The 19,042-nt window shown below is 44.8% G+C and overlaps 1 protein-coding gene across 1 annotated transcript in view; it reads left to right on the top strand.

Annotated features, from left to right (window-relative positions):
* LOC147440021 (protease Do-like 9) overlaps nucleotides 1-19,042 on the top strand; it is a 214,468-nt gene that overhangs the window by 122,957 nt on the left and 72,469 nt on the right. The window contains exons 10-12 of the mRNA XM_086485715.1: nucleotides 603-661; nucleotides 1,141-1,234; nucleotides 9,739-9,821. Of these exons, the coding sequence (XP_086341841.1) occupies nucleotides 603-661; nucleotides 1,141-1,234; nucleotides 9,739-9,821 (236 nt within the window). The remainder of the gene's footprint in view (nucleotides 1-602; nucleotides 662-1,140; nucleotides 1,235-9,738; nucleotides 9,822-19,042) is intronic.

The raw sequence follows: 19,042 nt of genomic DNA, 5'->3' as shown, positions 1-19,042 counted from the left end.
GTAAAGATGGCTGCAACAGTATTGCAGAGATGGAGGCTTGAAAGTAGGCTCCACGCCTCTAGATTGCATCTGCACAAATTGAACAAAACGGGTTTACCCAAAAATTTATTCCATTAAAGCTTTATTTCACATGTGGGCTCCTCTATGGAGCCTCTCTGGCATGCCTGCCTATTGCTGCTCTTTACGTGGTTGTAGCTGCCAACCTGTGAGACTGTATCTCACCTGTTGTGGGGTTGCTCTCATCCTCCAGATTTTCTTCGTGAGGTTACACAACGGATGCTCTATTGTTTCCCTTCAGTCTCCTGGTGGCTGCTTCTGTCCCCATCTGTTGTGGGGACATTTCAGTTTAAGAGTTTCAGGTGTTTTTTGACTGTTTGAGCCTTCTTACATGGCTTCAGCTGTTTAGGATGGCCATGTGACATGTCTTGTACATATTATAATTAATGCAATATAATTTCGCCCCCAAAAAAATGTGTGCGCGTGTGGGCATGGATGTCTGTACTTTTGTATAACGGCAATTTGCTTGATGTGCAGAAGGTTGTTTTGGAAGTATTTTGAGTTGGTGAGGGGTTGATACTTGCTAACTTTAGAATCCTTTGCAGGTAATAGTGGTGGACCAGCCTTCAATGATGATGGCGAGTGTGTCGGCATCGCTTTCATGGTAAGGACTGCTGTTTGTGTTTTACTTTTAGATATGAGCTTCCAAGTAACAAAAAATTCAGAGAGCAAGTACACTTTTTGTGGCAGGGAAAACTCACAATAAGTAAAACGATATATTAATAAGTATAACATCTCTTTTTCGAATATAGCTTAAACCAGACTGTTCATCATGGGTAAAATCTTTTGTTGGGAAATCTTTACTATTGGAGTCCTGAATATTGCTTACTTCAATGTTGCTTGTAATCCTTCTTGGGGTCAATCACATATGTATCTCCAAATTTCTCATCCTTCATTCAAAGAATATTTCTGGGTTTAAGCATCACCTTGATTGGTTCTGGTATATGAAAGATTTGTAACAGGTCTCCTGTTCTCCCAGTTGTTATCTATATGACTAATCTGCAGTAAACTTATTGAAGTATTCTGGCTTGTACTTTGTGCTCAAAAGGCATACGTTACACACTCTGATTACCAGGATTGCAGGCTCATGACACTGCTGATAATATTGGCTATGTGATTCCAACACCCGTCATCCATCATTTCCTCAAAGACTACAACAAGCATGGACATTACACAGGTCTCGTTGGTCATATTGTACTGCTGATATTGTGGCCTTCATGGATTGATTGTTTGTTTAGATGCGACTTAAAACAGGAATTGTTTCTGGAAAAACTTTAGTGGACGGTTTTGATTATTGGCTCATGTGTATGCATGTGTCCTCAATATCTTCAATTATGCATTGGAGCTTGGAAGCAGAGGCACGCGTTGTTGGTCAGAAGGACATGTTGCCAATAAGATTCTGCATTCAAAAATTAGTGCCAGGAGGAAATTTGTTTTTTGCTATGGAACCACTCCGCAATTCTGTGTGTCCTTCAAGATGTTTTCACATGGGGAAACTCCTGTAGTAGGGACATCCACACAAAAAACACACGCACTTTAGCCTGTATGCTGAATGACGACTACGTTATTTGTGATTTACAGGTTCCAAAATGAACTGGAAACATTTGGGCCCTAATCTTTAAAGGGAACAACTATCTGTTTAACTGCTGCACCCCTCTGGACGAATGAGGCACTCTATAGACTGCTAATTAGCCGTACTGCAGCATCATTCACCTGGGGCTCCTCCTGCAGTAGAGATAGCCATATAAAGGATACAGGAAGAGTAACCTGGACGTTGAGTCACGACCGTCTTATTCATGCCAGGTGTTTGTAGATCCGACAACACATCCTTGAAGAATAGATTTCTGAATTAAACATTTCGGGCATTAAATTTTCAAATGTGAAAACTGTCTGTTTGAATTACTGCCTCATTAGCACAAGTGTGGGCCACTGATTACCTTTGCTGCTCGAGTTTAAAGAGGCACACAAAACTAGTTTCTTAGACTATTTAACCATTACTTTTATCTAAAGAGAGAGGAGTTTCTGTCCCATTTAATTACTTTAAAAAAAAAAAAAAACAACCATCAGCGCCGGGAAGGTAGTAGGGCCTCAGCCCATCACCCCTCCCCACCTATTTCGTTTCCGTTTCAGTCTTTCAGTTCTTTGTACTTTTTTTGTACTCGGACACTGTATCAAATTCACCAATTGTTACTTTTGGTCTCATAGGTCACTTTGGCCTCTTTAAGACGTTAATATCATAGTTACCCGGAACGCGGAACGGGAACGGCGACGGGATCCCCCGCGGAACGGGGGAACGGTGAGGGGTCCGGAACGGGAACGGCGCGGAACAGGAGGCATAAAAACACCCAAATAATGCAATTTTAAGCTCTGTGTGATTCAAATATTGTAGTGTCAGAGTCCTTTGACTCTAATACTCACAGAAAACTTGATTTGAAGACCATTCAACCTTACTACGGCCAACGTATGTCGTATAGGCTTGAGAGCTTGAGGGGGGAGGGACGCGGAGAGAGAGAGAGAGAGAGAGAGCTTAAAAGTGGGAGACTCGACTCTCGAGAGAGCTTGAGAGAGAGGGGGAGAGGGAGAGAGCCTTGCCGACTAACAAGGCTAGAGCTTGAGAGTCAAGACTCGAGACTCGAGAGGGTAGAGCTTGAGCTTTCACCCTTGAGAGCTTGTGTGCACTGTGAAGGTAAGGGGTGGGGGGAAGGGCATTTAAGAAGGGGGAGCCTCACAAGATAAAGCTCAAAAATCTGAAAATCTGCCATTCCCAGCCGTTCCGGGCCGTTCCGGGCCGTTCTGGGCTGGCCGTTCCGGTACTGAAAACCCCTGCGGAACGTCTGGCCGTTCTGGGCCATGAAGACCCTCCGGAACGCCGTTCCGGCGTTCCCAACCTATAGGGAGGCGTTCCCTGGTAACACTGGTTAATATAACATTTCATTTCATCATCTCTCTCTCTCTCTCTCTCTCTCTCTCTCTCTCTCTCTCGGAAATAGAATGTTTTCACCTCTCACACAATGGCCAGCAAGGTGAAGTTTGTGCTCATGAACAAGCGCATTCCAACATCGGAGAAAGAAATGAGAGCTTGGAGGAAGGAGGTGGCGAAAAGCGTAAATAGTTTTTCTCGGCGAGGAGGACGGCAGGGAGAGAAGATGGAGAGAGAGAGAGAGAGAGAGAGAGAGAGAGAGAGAGAGAGAGAGAGAGAGAGAGAGAGAGAGAGAGAGAGAGAGAGGGAAGAAGAAGAAGAAGAAGAGAGTTTTAACGTCGTAGGAAACTATCCCAAGAGACCTTAAAGATTTAGCAGATGAGGAGTTGAACTCAAGACCTGTTATTCAAGAGGGAAATGGCATAACCAATCTACCAGACTTGGGTGATAGAAAGGTTATACCATTTTCCTCTTTTTATTGGCACACACACACACCCACACACACACCCACCCGAGAAGAAGAGAGTTTTAACGTCGTAGGAAACTATCCCAAGAGACCTTTCACAGAGAGAGAGAGAGAGAGAGAGAGAGAGAGAGAGAGAGAGAGAGAGAGAGAGAGAGAGAGAGAGAGAGAGAGAGAGAGAGAGAGAGAGAGAGAGAGAGAGAGAGAGAGAAATGAAATGAAATGAAATGTTATATTAACGTCTTCAAAAGGCCAAAATGACCTATGAGACCAATCAGTTACAATATAGTGAATCTAATACCATGTCTGGGTACAAAAGAACTAGAAAAGAACTAGAAGTGGAACAAAATACTACTACTACTACTACAATCTAAAACTACGTGGGTGTAGCAGCTGATACAATAGGTACCCGGTAAACTGGATGTAACAGTGTGTGAAACAAAGATGGAAGAAATGGTGAGGATCCATCCTCATCTGCACTCTGGATGTCGAGAGAGTATGGCTCGAATCTTCTGTTGTAGTCTCCGTCGATGCTGTGTAGCTCCTCTCCTCAGTCGCGGTCGTCTGTATCTCTGTAGCTCCAATGCTCGGTCGATGAGAGTGCCAGTAGTGGTCGAATGAGTGTGGGACGAGCTCTGCAGTGGTGGCTGCTCCTCTGGCTGTCCCATATCTAGTGAAAAGAAATCTGTAATGTGTCTCTGGGACTGCCTCTCTCTAGCTCTCCCCAGTAAAGTGTCTCTATACCTGTGTAACTCAAGTAGATATAGTCCAAGACATCTCTGATCCTCATAACTCATGACCCTAGATAGAGTATCAAAACCCTCTCTGAATAAGCAGTGGAAACGCCCCCGTATCTCATAGAACACTGTGCAATGACATATGTAGTGCAACTCTGTCTCTGGCTCTCTCTGGCATAATCGGCATATCCTGCTGTCTGCTGGTATCCCTCTGAATCTACCAGTCTCAATCTCGAGCTGATGTGAGGATGTGCGTATCTGACCAATGGCACAACGCAAACCATGAGACATATGTGTGTCCATGTAGCTGGGTCGAATCACAAACCCATCTCCTGTGAGGTGGAGAAGATGCTCTCTATAGAAAGCCATCTTCGTGCTCAACTCCTGAGGCGGCTCTATCCATGTCCTCCTGGTGTCGAGCTGGATCAGGTCCTGACGAATGAGTCTAGTGATCTCCACCCGTGTAAGAGACAGCGAGGGTGCCTGAAGAGAATACTGGAAAGGGGGCAACCTGTCCATGGTGAAGCCATGCGTCTGAAACCATGAAGTCATCTGTGCATACCAGCATGAAGTGTCCCCCTGTAGAGCTAACTGTCTGGAAGACTCAAGGGCCAATCTAGCATATCTGTCTCTAGTAGTATCCCATAGGCTGTGCACAAAGGACACTGATATGGTAAGCGCCTCAATCTCCAAGGGGGGGGGCAGCTAGCTCTGCTCGAATGATCGCGTGAGGTACGGAGGCCTTGGCTCTAATCAATCGGGAGATCATAGATACCAAGGGCCTCTCCATACGTCTCCAACCATCCTGGCCTACAGAAGGTCCCCATACCTGTACCCCATACATCATAGCTGAGGCTACTAAAGTATCAAAGAGCCATAACTTTGTCCGAGGTTCCTGGAACTGAACCTGCGAACACATCCTCTCCAAGCCTCCCAAGGCCGCATAAGCTCTGGTTAGTCTAGTCTTTGCTGCTCTCCCCAAAGAAAACCTCGGCCCAGTGAAGACTATCCCAAGGTAAGTGTATGCATCTGTATACTCCACAATCTCTTGACCATACGTGAAGGTCGGTGCCGATCTCCTGATCCACTGCGGTGTGGTGTTAAACACCATGACCTTGGTTTTACCAAGGTTTACAGACAATCCACTATCCTCTGCAAAACTGTGTAATGCATCCAACTGTCGCTGCATACCCTCTGGTGAGTCAGAGATCAAGACAATATCATCAGCATATAACAACAATGGGATCCACGTCCCTGCCAGCTGGGCACCTCTATCACCCTCTCTGTCAATGTAATCAGACACCTCATCAACATACATACCAAATAGAGTAGGAGACAATGGGCAACCCTGTTTCACTCCGATAGTGGAGTGAACTAAGTCAGATATCCCCTCTGGGGTGCGTACATGTCCCATCACTGATCTGTATAAAGCCATAATCCCCCAAATCAACATTGTGGGCACCCCCATCTCCTGCAGTCTGCGCATCAGTCGAGCTCTCGGTACCATGTCAAATGCTTTGCGGAAATCCACAAAGCTACAATAAATCCGTCTCCCATGTGACCTGCCCTCCTCAATGATAGCTCTGAGTGTCAGAATATGGTCAAGAGTGGAGAAACCCCTCCTGAAACCTGCCTGTCCCTTTGCCCGTACACCCTCACCCTCTGCCCAGTTACTCAACTGCTGCTCAATAATGGATGCATACAATCGTGCCAGTGTGTGTCCAACCATAATAGTGCGGTAATTTCCAGGCTCTGTAGGATCACCTGCCTTGAATATAGGCACAATAGTAGACAACCTCCAAGTCTCAGGTAATCCCTCACACATGGCACGATTGAACAACACTGCAAGAACCTCCATCAGCATATCCCTAGCATGTATAAAGTGCTCCGCTACTAGACCGTCATGATCGTAAGCCCTCCTGGTCCTCATCCTGTCAATGGCTCTCTTTACCATCTCAGTGGTAAAGAAGGTGCTCGTAGGTGGACATGGCTCTGTAGGATCTGGAAGGGGATCCTGCCCAGGAACCGTATATAACGATGTCGCATACTGGCCCCACACATCAGGAGAAGTAATCACTGGGGGAGGGGAGTGCTCATGGAAGAGTCGCCATGCCTCGCCTGAGTCTCTACTCAAGAACAACTGATACAAGTCTCGCTCCATCTGGGCCAGGTAAGCTCGTTTCTTCTTTCGCACAAGGCGCCGGAAAGCAATCCGCGACTGTCTGTAGGTGATGACTCCTAAATGAAGATCCCTCTGAAGCTGGGCTCTCATCTCTCTGCACTCCTCATCATACCAACTATTCTGGGGCATGCTCCCAGAATGTCGCCTCCGATCCGGTTGAGTGTGTGGGTATGCCTCTGATGCTGCATCATGTAGTGTCTCAGTCAATAAAGTAGTGCACTCCTCTACTGAGAGGCCTGGAGCAACTGTGCATAGACGATCCCAGATCGCCTTTGTATAAACCGAGTCAGTCTCTGGTGTAAATGTATAACGGGTGTGTGACCTGCCTCCTGATTTCTGGGCTGTACTAAACTGAAAAGATACGGACAGTGTCAAGAGAGCATGATCCACTGCTACGCCCACTGGTCTGGCTCCCACTGTGAAATCCTGAATACAAGGAATAAAGCTCGGCTGTGTCATAACATAGTCCACTGTACTAGCCCCATGTCTGTGTGGAAAGCATGTGAAGCCTGCTGCTCCAGGAAACCGCTGTAAGCCATTAAGTATGGCTAGCCCATGTGTAGTCGTCATCTCCGTGAGGTATCTCCCATACTCAGTCTGCTCTCTGTCATGTGAGCATCTGTCAAACCCCAGCTCACCCACATCCAACTCTCTAAGCATCTCATCTGAGGTGTCGTAGAAGACTGTCTGACAGTTGCCCGTTCGAGCATTGAAGTCTCCTAGGAGGATGATATCACCATCCCTAGAAAACTCCCATATATCATCATCTAGAATTGAGAAAGGCGACTGCCCTCTGGATACAGCATATACTGACGTACTGGGGGGGAGAGAGAGAGAGAGAGAGAGAGAGAGAGAGAGAGAGAGAGAGAGAGAGAGAGAGAGAGTAAAGTCGTTTTAATTATACGACAAGATCTCCTTCCCAGAGGACATGGATACAACCCATTGAGGAGCTCGGCATGAAGATGATTACATATAGAGATCATTTTCTCAAACTCACAGAGCCTGCCTACATGGACACTCACTTGTCCCATGGCTTACGATGTGCTTTTGGAGAGATTCCGACATCATTGTAAGCCATGTAACAAGTGAGTGTCCATGTAGGCAGGCTCTGTGACTTGGAGAAAATGCTCTCTATATGTAATCATCTTCACGCCCATGTCGTGTATGGGCTGTATCCATGTCCTCTAGGGAAGAGATCTCGTCGTATAATTCTAGTGACCTTTCTCTGGCCGATTGAGACTGGTTGATTTCTAGGCATTTTTCTGAGGCTAAATTTTGGCCAGCTGTGTATGCCCCTGCACATCATACTATGAGATACATGGCCACTTTCATTCTCTTTAGAGAGGGTTTTGGGCCTCTATCTAGAGGTATGAGATACGAGGATCAGAGATTTTTTGGACTCTATCTACTGGACATTCAAGGAGATCGAGAGGCTTACTTTGTGAGAGAGGCTCACAAACCAGGAGACACCTAGAGCGAGATCACAACGTTCTTCCATCTAGAGATTGAGCAGAGACGAGACCGACCAAAGAGGAGAAATACATGATATATCACTAACAAAGGTATATTGAGTGATCGATCAACAGAACAAGGGGAGAGATTCAGGAGGCCCAGGATGAGGGGATGCTCCCATCAATGGAGGAGGTTGCAGCAAAGGATCAGATCTATATTGGTGAGACATGGGAGAGACCTTGTGTTGACTCTCATGACAGAGGACATCGACACGATCATGTACCGACCAATGCGAGCCATCTTCGGATTCCGATACACACATGTCCACCATTTTGTATCTGTTCTTTGAGATACACACCCACCTTTTTATATGTACCCCTCAGGCTCTTGATACCCACCTTTTACAACCCTAGTCGTGTTTCTGTTTAGTTTCTTTCTTTCTTTTTATTTAGACCTTGTATCAGATTCACCATGATGTAACTCTTTGGTCTCATAGGTCATGATGTAACTCTTTTGTCTCGTAGGTCATTTTGGCCTTTAGCAGACATTAATATAACATTTCATTTCATTTCATATCATTCTCTCTCTTGAATAACAAGTCTTGAGTTCAACTCTCGTCGGATAGATCTTTGATGTCTCTTGGGATATTTCCGACGACGTGAAAAATTCTCGTCTTCTCGTGTGTGTATGTGTGTGTGTGTGTGTGTGTGTGTGTGTGTGTGTGTGTGTGTGTGTTAATAGGAAGTCGAAAATGGTATAACCTTTCTATCACCCAAGTGTGGTAGATTGGTTATGCCATTTCCCTCTTGAATAACAAGTCTTGAGTTCAACTCTCGTTGGATAGATCTTTGAGGTCTCTCGGGATACTTTCCCACGACGTTAAAAATTCTCTTTTTTTTTAGCTTCTTCTGCTGGAGCTGCGCAGACATAGAGAGAGCTTGATGAGAGGAGAGGCTAACCAGTCTCAGAGACAGATCACAGACTTCTTCAGAGATGCCACTGGACACCCGGAGGAGCTACTACCACAGCAGAGCTCGTCGCCTCACACCAGAGGCACACTGATCGACCGAGCGACCAAGTTGGGGAGATCCAGACGCCGACGACTGCGAAGGACTACACAACATCGACGGAGGCTGCATCAGAGGATTCGGATCACTTTGGCCCGACATGCACGACGCCCTGTCAGACTACTCACCATGGAGGAGATTGATGAGATCCACCAGCGACCGACGCTAGATCTCTTGTGATCTAGCTATCCCAGCTAGCTGCTTAGTTCACACCTAGCAGTTTAGGATTCCGTAGTATTTTATTTTGTCATTTTGTCATCTTGTTACTCTGACTTTGTATCAGATCCACCACATTGTAGCTTTCTGGTCTCATAGGTCACTTTGGCCTTTTGAAGACGCTAATATAACATTTCATAACATTTCTCTCTCTCTCTCTCTCTCTCTCTCTCTCTCATGTTGATAACATCGTTCTCTCTTCCTTCTTTGTTGACTGATTCTTTTTTCCCCTTCTTGAGGAGCATAGCTCATTTGATAAGTAAATGCATGTAGGAGATTGACAGAGAATTTAAGTTTGTATGATAATACTGCTCTCTTGATGAGCTGCAAGGAGTCATTCCTGACTCGGTTCACATATTTTTTCATTTCATACGCATGTGTGTCTCATGTGGTGGTTTACCTAACATTTTTGTTACTTTCACAGTTCTCTGAGGTCATTATGTATTCTAGATCTATGATTGCATATGCTATTGCAGCTGATGGGTTGCGACAAGTTTGGCTGAATCGCACATGCATGATCATTAATTTTTAGCCTTAGTGATAAAATTATGCTTCTATTATCTTTAGTAATACAAAATTCTTAACTAGGAACCCTGTGAATCCAGCTTCCAAAAGATAATCCAAATTTGTGTAATTGGGTGCAGGATTTCCATCCCTGGGCTTTGTCTTTCAAACTTTGACAAACCCTGACTTGAGGAAATTCTTGAAAATGAATTCAGAACAAAAGGTGAGTATTTCTTTTATACTTTTCACAATCTTATATTTGACTTCGGCTCATTTATCGGTTGATATTTACAGTCGGAGTCTGGGTGTAACATTGCTGATGGAACTTAAGTTTGGAGTTAAACACTCTTTGAACAAAAGAAAAATCTCTAATGAAGATACTAAGTAGAATTGCATATATTTGCATACTTTGTAAGATATTTGGGATTTGCAAATGAAGGGAAAGCTTGGTAGGTTGAGGTGCACCTTGTAGAAGCAGGATAGGGTGTTAGTGCCATAGATCATTTGTTTGTTAGCAGAGGATTGCATGTATTTCTTGTAGATGGTCCTATGGGAGCACTCTTATAACCAGTCTTGCATCCCTTACCAAGAGATGGTGTCTGGGTGTTGTTTCTCTTCATCTTACGTGCTTCAAGAACGGTGTTATCTTCTATTCTACAGTGAATAGGGCTGGGAGCACTCTTATAACCAGTCTTGCATCCCTTACCAAGAGATGGTGTCTGGGTGTTGTTTCTCTTCATCTTGCGTGCTTCAAGAACGGTGTTATCTTCTATTCTACAGTGAATAGGGGTAGAGTCTGATGCTGGCCTAATAGTGGTGGTCATTTATGGTGAAATTGGAGCCTTTTTGACATAAGTTTCGATAGTGGTGGTCATTGATATGGAAATTGGAGTCTTTTTTGCACAAGGGTTTCGATACTTATACTTGCTTATAATGCTCCGAGGAAATAGCCATGGAGATGGCCAATAATGCCACTGAATGCCCTGGCCCACCGTGAAGAAAGACCGTGGTGGTCACAGCTGTATGAAAGCCTGATAAGTAGTAATATTCTTTTTTGGAAAAGTGGTTTTTATTGTGTTAATCTCTATATGCTATGCTATGCAAGCATGAAAACCTCACTTTGTTGGACGGGAAACGAGTCCAAGGGAGTTGGCATGAGAGGATAATGTTGCCTGTGGATGAGGTTTGGTGAAGATGACAACAGGGTTATCCAAAGTCGAGATGTACTCTACTCCGATAGAGCCATGCTTGGTTTTTTCACAAACAAAATGGTACTTTATCTCTATATGCTTGGTTCGAGCATGGAACACAGGGTTTCTCACAATGGCTATACAACTCTGGTTGTCTCAATACATAATGGTCATCTGTTGCGCGAAGCCCATGCTTCTGAGACAAAAGAAAAGGTATAACTTGTAGTCGACCGTCGTCCATCTGGATCTCTACCCCAATGTGAATCACTGCATTCTTGTATAATGATCTCGGAGTCTGAACCTCCAGTCGCATAGTGAATACGTAATGACTTGGTCGCCTTCAAATACCCAGGGTTTGAAGAGCGTGCTTCAAAGGTGACCTGGTGGGTTTGTGCATGAAAGAACTGAGAAGTCCCACGAGGAAACTGACATCAAATCGGGTGTTGAGTACCCAAATGAGAGAACCAACCAATTTCCGGTAGTGTGTAGCATTTGCTTCAAGGGGGAGTGTCACAAACTGTTGAGTGTCAAGCTAGTGAAGAGTAGAGCCAACATTCAGATCACGGCCAAGGGGCCTAAACCCTAGAAGAAGCAAAAGCAACAGAAGAAGCAGTAGCAGATTTCCGCAATTCACGCTGGCATGCTTAAGTGGCAGATTATACGGATTTCATGATTTCGAGCTGATATGATGACGTGGCAGACTACTGATTTCCGCGTTTTGCGTAGACTGCTGACGTGACAGTTGTACGGAATTCTGTAATTTACACTCACAGCTTTTGGACCCGATGCTTCTGAGTTTGAAGGCTTTTCATGTAAATTGCTTTTGGGGGACTAGGGCCTTTAAATATGAGGCCATGGGCTCATTCTTTGGCATGCTTTCTGGAGAAGGTGCAGAGTCTGGAGTACCAGCTGGTATTGTGTTGATGCAATATAAAGAAATATCGAAAGGGGTGCCAAGGTTTGGGGCCAATTCTCTACGGGGTGGAATTCTGCCACTCCGTGTTGCGTGTCGTCTCTCTCTCTCTCTCTCTTAGTTCGGTTGTTATTGAAGTGCTCAAAGTTTGTTCAGTTTGTTCTTTTCTATTGGCACGTGGTGCGAGTCTTGTGACAGTGGTATCAGAGCATCAGGCGTGTGCTTTTCTAAAACCATACCGGTCGTACCAAAGAGGAGATAGAGCAAGATCGCACTTTCAAAGCCCATTGGAAATTTTAGCTTCGTGTTCCGACCCTAGACTCATTAGCCACTCCTTCTCTTACTTCATCGCGCATCGGGTGCTCTCTCGTCTTCACTACTCATGTCTAACAAGGCATAAGCCATAAAGATCACTAGCAAGAGAAGGATCCAGATTTGTTTTGAGCCAGTACCTCCAAATGAGGCAAGCTGTAGTCTGGTGGGTGTTTGGTTGTAAAAGGCCTCTATATCTCATGGCCGGGACCTTTTTAGATTATTTGCGGGAGGAGTGATGAGGGAGTCGTTGAACAACTCATGGCTCGGACCTGGATGGTTATTTGCGGGGGGAGAGTTCATCGGCGGATTTATGTTTCTATGTCTTGTAACATGCATATGTGAGCATTTGTATTGCATTGTGATGTAGCAACCACTGAATATTCCTAATTCGATGAGATTGCTTGGGTATGCAATTTTAGTGCATGAAGACACCTCGCGGAAGATCAATGCGGTCTGGGTGTGATGGCTAATTTTACGCCGGAATGTCAAGAGTTCCGATCTGGGCGAAAGGAGAAGCCAACTCCTTGATCAAAAGAGCCGACAGGACAAGCCAACTCCTTAACAAAAAAAAATAGCAAACTGATTGTCGCTCGGAATGACCCTCGGAAGTTTTTTCAAAAGCTAACTTGAGTTGTTTTGTAGATATGCTGTAATTGCGGACGATTACTCTCTTTCAAGAAGGGGAAATGTCACAGAGTGCTGACGTGTCAAGTCAGTGAAGAGTAGAGCCAACCTTCAGATCACGGCCGAGAGGCCTAAACCCTAGAAGAAGCAAAAGCAACAGAAGAAGTAGTAGTAGTAGTAGATTTCCACAATTCACGTTGGCATGCTTATGTGGCAGATTTTTCGGATTTCCTGATTTCGCGCTGATATGATGATGTCGCAGACTGTACGGATTTCCGAGTTTTGCGTTGCCTGTTGTCGTGGCAGTTGTATGGAATTCCGTGACTTACGTTGGCAGCTTTTGGGCATTGCTTTTGGACCAAATGCTTTTGAGTTTGAAGGCGTTTCATGTAAACTGCTTTTGGGGCCTAGGGCCTTTAAATATGAGGCCATGGGCTCTTGGCATGCTTCCTGGAGAGGTGTTGTACTGTGTTGATGCAATATGAAGAAATACCAAAAGGGGCGCCAAGTTTTGGGCCAATACTCTCTTGGGTGGAATTCCGCCACTTTGTGTTGCGTGTCGTCTCTCTCTCTCTCTCAGTTTAGTTGTTATTAATGTGCTAAAAGTCTGTTCAGTCTGTTCTTTTCTATTGTCACGTGGTGCCCGTCTTGTGACAGAGAGATCAAATTGTGACAAATTTTGATTGGGATCCATGGTAGTTAAGATAGGTGTGGACTCGGTCACACCAAATGCTTTCAACAATTCTTGGATATAGCGCTCCAGGGAGAGGAAGGTGCCCCCCTCTGTCTGCGATACGTTCAATCCAAGAAAATGATAAAGCAAGCCAATATGTGTAATCTCAAACTCCTTTGCCAAGGTTTCCTTAGTAGTGCGGATGTGCATAACATGGCTACCTGTAATCACAAGATCATCCACACAGAGCATAACAAGTGTCACCAATCCTCTCTCATGGTAAATGTATAAGTCCGAGTCAGCAGAAGATCGTTGAAAGGATTGTCGTAGGAAGAATGAATCATTTTTTTGGTACTAGGCTTGAGGGGATTGCTTTAAGCCATAGAGGGGCTTGAGAAACCTAGAAATGATGTGTGCGAAGTCTGGATCCGCGAACCCTAGAGGTTGCTCCACATAAACCTACTCCTCTAGATCACCATTGAGAAATGTCAGAACAACATTCATATGAAAAACTGGCCACCTAAATAAGGCAGCAAGGGCAAAAATTATCCGAATGGTCGCCATCCTTGCGTTCGATGCAAAGGTCTTGTCATAGTCTACACCTGGTTTCTGTGAAAAACCTTTGGCAACTATTCTTGCCGTGTGCTTGTCCAAAGAACCATCAGATTTGTCCTTGGTCTTGTAAACCTATTTGACACCAATCAATTTCCGCTTGGCAGGCCACAAAACCAACACTCAAGTGTTGTTCTTCTTGATGGAATCAAGTTCTCTCTGCATGACCAACTTCCACTTTGGCTGTGAAAGTGCCTTCTAAACTGTAAGAGGATCTCCGTCCTTGATCATTGTAACGCATAGTTCACCTGTAGGGGAGTCCCATCCACCTGAGCAACACGAAGTCGCTGAGATCGCCGTGCAGTATTGGATTCATGCCAATTGGGTGGAAAATCTGAAGTTGCTGAATCTCGCAAAGTCTTGGATAGCCACTTCGGTAACTTGTCGGTCTTGCTCCCTGGGGGAGGAGCTATCGGTATATCTGGGTCTAACTCTGCACTATGATGAGAACCACTATCATTTGGATCATCTAGAATGGGTGCATCCTCCTTCGAAGCGTGAGGAATATAGGTAGGAGAAGGGGGTACATCACTTGAGGAAAATCAAAATCAGTGTCTCCAAGTGTCGGCAAATCAGGGATAGTCGTGGAAGACTTGGGAGCAGAAGCCCCCTTTGAAGGTAAAATTCTCAAAGACAATATCACGGCTTAGTACAATATCCTTCTTCTCTTGATCATAAAGTTGATATCCCTCAGAAAGAGAGTTGTAGTCGACAAATATCATTCTCCGGGACTTCAAACTTCCCCTCTTTCGAGACATGGACATAGGCATCGCTCCCAAAAATTCGAAAGTAGGAGACGTTGGGCTTCTTACCAAATTAGGCTTCAAATGGGGTCTTCCTTAGGGATTAGAGACGTTGGAGATCGGTTTATGGTATGAACTGCCGTCACAATTGCCTTTGCTGATAAGGACTTCAGCAAGTCTTGATACTCAAGCATGGTCTGTGCCATTTCTACCTCTGTCCTATTCTTCCGCTCCACAACTCCATTCTCTGAAGGTGATCCCGTATTCGTCGTAAGCTCTTGCTTGATGCCATGGTCCACACCAAACTGAATGAAAGCATTGGAGGTAAACTCCTCGCCTTTGTCCGATCGAATAGTCTTCCACACTTGATTGCTTTCCTTCTCCACAAAGAGTACGCCAATTCTTGACAAGGCTAAATGCCTCGTTCTTTTGCTGTAGAAAGTATACCCAAGTAAAGCGGCTCAACTCATCCACCAATAACATGAAATAAAGAGCCTTGCCAAGGGAAGGTGTCTACATAGGTCCACAAAGGTTGGTGTGAACCAACTTCAATATGGCAATGGCTTGGCATGTAGCAAGCCTTTGAATAGATTCTCGATGTTGCTTCCCACGAATGCAAGTAATGCATTCCTTACGTCTCTACTTCGCACTGATCCCTTACACTTGTTGCAAGCCAAAAACATTATTCAAGAGGTATGGGGTGGATTGAGGAAAAAAGATCGAGACAACCTTCTCACCATTTGTTTGTAAGCACCCAAGCCAAAGCTCTAGTGCAACATACACGAGAGAAATGAACCAAAACTGAGAGAGAGACGACATAGCATGGTGGAGTTCCGTTCCCATAAGTATTGACCCAAAGACTGGCGCCCCTTTTTGGTATTTCTTTATTATGAAGGCTTCAACAAGTACAATATTCAAGGGTCAACTCTCTCCATAGTGCTCCCAAGCCAAAGATCTATTGCAATATACATGAGAGAAATGAACCAAAACTAAGAGAGACGGCATAGCATGACGGAGTTCCGCCCGTAGAAGTACTGTCCCCAAAGAGTGATGCCCCTTTTTGCCTTTACTTTCAATATTGTAACCAACAAAAATGCATTTAATAGACTTATCATTCAATTTTTTGCACTGTGTTTGTGGCACCAAAGCATAAGCTAAAAAACCAAAAACGCGCATGTGATCAATAGATGGCTTCTTATCATGCCATGCTTCATAAGGAGACATAGACTAAAAAGCTTTTGTAGCACACATGATAGCCTCAAAACAAAACAAATGTGGCAAACATTGACTCTTCGCCATCTCCGGAAGTGACCTATTTTTCCTTTGAGCAACACCATTTTGTTGAGGTGTATACGACAATGTACATTGGTGTTTATCCCACAATCAACGAGAAATGCATTAAACTCATGAGACATATACTCCACCCCTCGATCTAAATGGAGGGTTCCTATAGTGCAGTTCGAGACAGTTTTAGCCAATACAAAAATTACTTAAAGCACATGAACACTTCAGACTTAGCTTTAAGCGGATGCACCCATACATGCCTGGAGTAATCATCAATCTTTATTATGAATGCTTCAACAAGTACATTATCCGATGGTCAACTCTCTCCTCTGTGCTCCCAAGCAAATCTGCTGGAAAAGAGGCCCAGGAATTCTTATAAAGGGTTGGCCAAGAGCAGTGCATGAAGAGAAGATAGTCTGAAAGCATATGGAAACCAAAAGCTAGCGCCCTCTTGGGCTTTCCGTACGGTGTGCCACGTCAGCATGTCAACGTGATTTGCGCCACAAATCGAGGAAGTCGGTACATCCTGCCATGTCATCAATTTACACACAATTTGGGTGTCCTGCTTTATTTAATAGTTTTAGGCCCATTGGCCAGGGTATAGTAAGTTGGAACAACTTTTTAAATGGATTTAGGCCAGTCGGCAAGATTCCATAAGTTGGAGAACTTTTTTTGTTGCTTGCTTCAGTAGGATTCTCCCTTTTGTGACCGGTCTCTCTTTCTTAGGCCATGCCATGTTATCACTTTGTGACATACCTCCTCTTGGAACAATTGTAATTTCCCTCGATTACGGCTACAAAAAAAGACGTAGGACAAAAACTAGTTCAGGAGACATTGACTCTAAGAACTGACATACTGGACCACATATATCCAGCACTTGCACGAAGACAACAATCATTGAACATTTACATCACTATCCCCGTCGAGATCTTAAATGAGAATTGTGATCATTGTAACTTATCTGATAATCACACTCAGACCGCGTTGATCTCTGACGGATGTCTTGGTCTTGTTACTATCATATCCACATCATCCCTTTGGTGAACAAGACAACAGTCTTTCAGACATGCACTGAAACAATACATATATAAGAGAGCACATGTAATAGATTCATTTTAGGAATTCCCATTTCAAAGTACTTCTTTACATAAAGTCAATAAATAGAATACTGTCAACACGTGAAATCTCAAAAAGAAATTAGTGACTTTATTCCATTGAGGCAACATGTGACAAAGGAGCGAAGTAACTTACCTCTTGTGGAGTTTGCATTGCACGAGATAATCACTTAAAATACGTAACAACTTAAAATTTGAGTCGACACGGCCGAGCGTAATTCCGTGCCCAGAGGTGTTGGCGCCAAAACTTGCTGCCCCTTTCGGTATTTCTTTATTTTATTAATGCTTGGCAAAGTACAACACCCGAGGGGTCCTTCGCTCTTAGACTCTGCGTCCAGATGCTCTGAAGAGTGAGGCCCCAAAGGGTTTATTTACTGTTACTTGGGCGGCCCCAAAAATAGAGCTCCAAAAGCCTCTTAACTCAAAAGCAAAGTAGTCCTGAAAGCAATTGGTCCCAAAAACTGCGAAAACCAGTCAACGCAATTTGCGGAAATCCATACAGTCTCCCACGTCATCAACCAATGCAGATTCCGAGATTTCGTACGGTCTGCCACGTCAGCAGGCAGTCAACGTGAAGATTTCGGGATTTCGTACGGTTTGCCGCGTCAGCAGTCAACGTGAAGTTCTGGATTTTGTACAGTCTCCTGCCACGTCAGCCGCTCTATCTGGGGGTGGTCATGCCACGTCATCATTTTGTGACACAAACTGAACCCCGAGTGTAGGAACCATCTCCAACCAAATGTCACGAACCTAGCGAGAATCTGTAGCTTGATGAATTTTTTGTTTTCTGCCCCGAAAATGCATCCGATCACCTGTATAGTGATCCCAACGCTTCCCCAATGGTGTGGGGGGTATTAGGGATCTAAACCTGCAAAAATACACAGCAGGCTGTGTTTTTTTGCTTTGGGCTCTGTTTCGCTTGCCGGCTGCATCCCAGCAAGCCCTCGAGCTCCCGCACCTGTAGGGCTACTTACCCTTTGAATCGAACGAGATTTCTCGCATGAAATCTCTCCAGATTCACCTGTACGTGCGGGGGATTAGCAACTAGCTAATCAAGTACGTGTGCAAGAGGCTCTTGCCTCGGCAATCGCGCATGAACCCACATAGCTGAACATATAGATGAAAAGCCCTCGAGTGAAGCATTCCATTTTTATATTCAAAGGGGGAGAGAGATGCACGAGAGCAGAATCATCGCGCTGCATAGGACAAGGGAAAAGGCAAGCTTTCCATTAACGCTGTGATCACCTGCACCCACTACTGACACACACAATAGTTCACTTATTTGTCAAATTAGTCTCCTCTCTCATTTTGGATGCCTCCTCTTCAGCTCTACTTGGCAAAATTATCTGGGGCTTCCAAGTGTTCCTTTGCCTCTTTTGAGTTAATTTCCTAGTACCCACTGACTTATAAGTGTAGTGAGGGGTCTAAATTACTTTGGACTGAGCCTAGACAGCCTTTTACCCCTTGCTTCTGCATCTTCGAGGCTCGCCTTGTGCCACCAACGGAGACTGTTTGAGATTTTTGGCTGGAGTTGATCCATACTCTCAGGGGACAGTTCGAGAGACTTTAGGGCAGCTCCGACCGCATGCGGGAGCGCAAAGAGGCATTCATTCGACTCTGGCACCCAGGGCCTTTCTTCACCATGATCCGGTGTGAGCCAAGATGGCACTACCGTCCACGTGTGTGGCTTTTCCCTCCTCCCATCTCCTGATTTAGCCCTCATTATATATATGCTGTTTTTTCATTGGCAGAGTCTCTCCTTATGGTGGATGTAGCCCTCTCTAGTAGAGATGGTTATATTCATATGGGCAGTTTTATTAACTAATAGAAGGATCTTCTTCTCGAGAAAAAAAAAACACACTCGTGTCATGGACGTCGGCAGGCTCTGTGTGTGTGTGTGTGTGTGTGTGTGTGTGTTATGGCACAACCGAGCTTTATTCCTTGTATTCAGGATTTCATAATGGGAGCTAGACCA

Source organism: Adiantum capillus-veneris, chromosome 16 (genome assembly GCF_014529385.1).
Source record: "Adiantum capillus-veneris isolate H3 chromosome 16, ASM1452938v2, whole genome shotgun sequence".
In the NCBI taxonomy this organism is placed as follows: Eukaryota; Viridiplantae; Streptophyta; class Polypodiopsida; order Polypodiales; family Pteridaceae; genus Adiantum; species Adiantum capillus-veneris.
The sequence above is the reverse complement of the archived record's forward strand: the minus strand, read 5'-3'. Positions and strand labels throughout refer to the sequence as shown.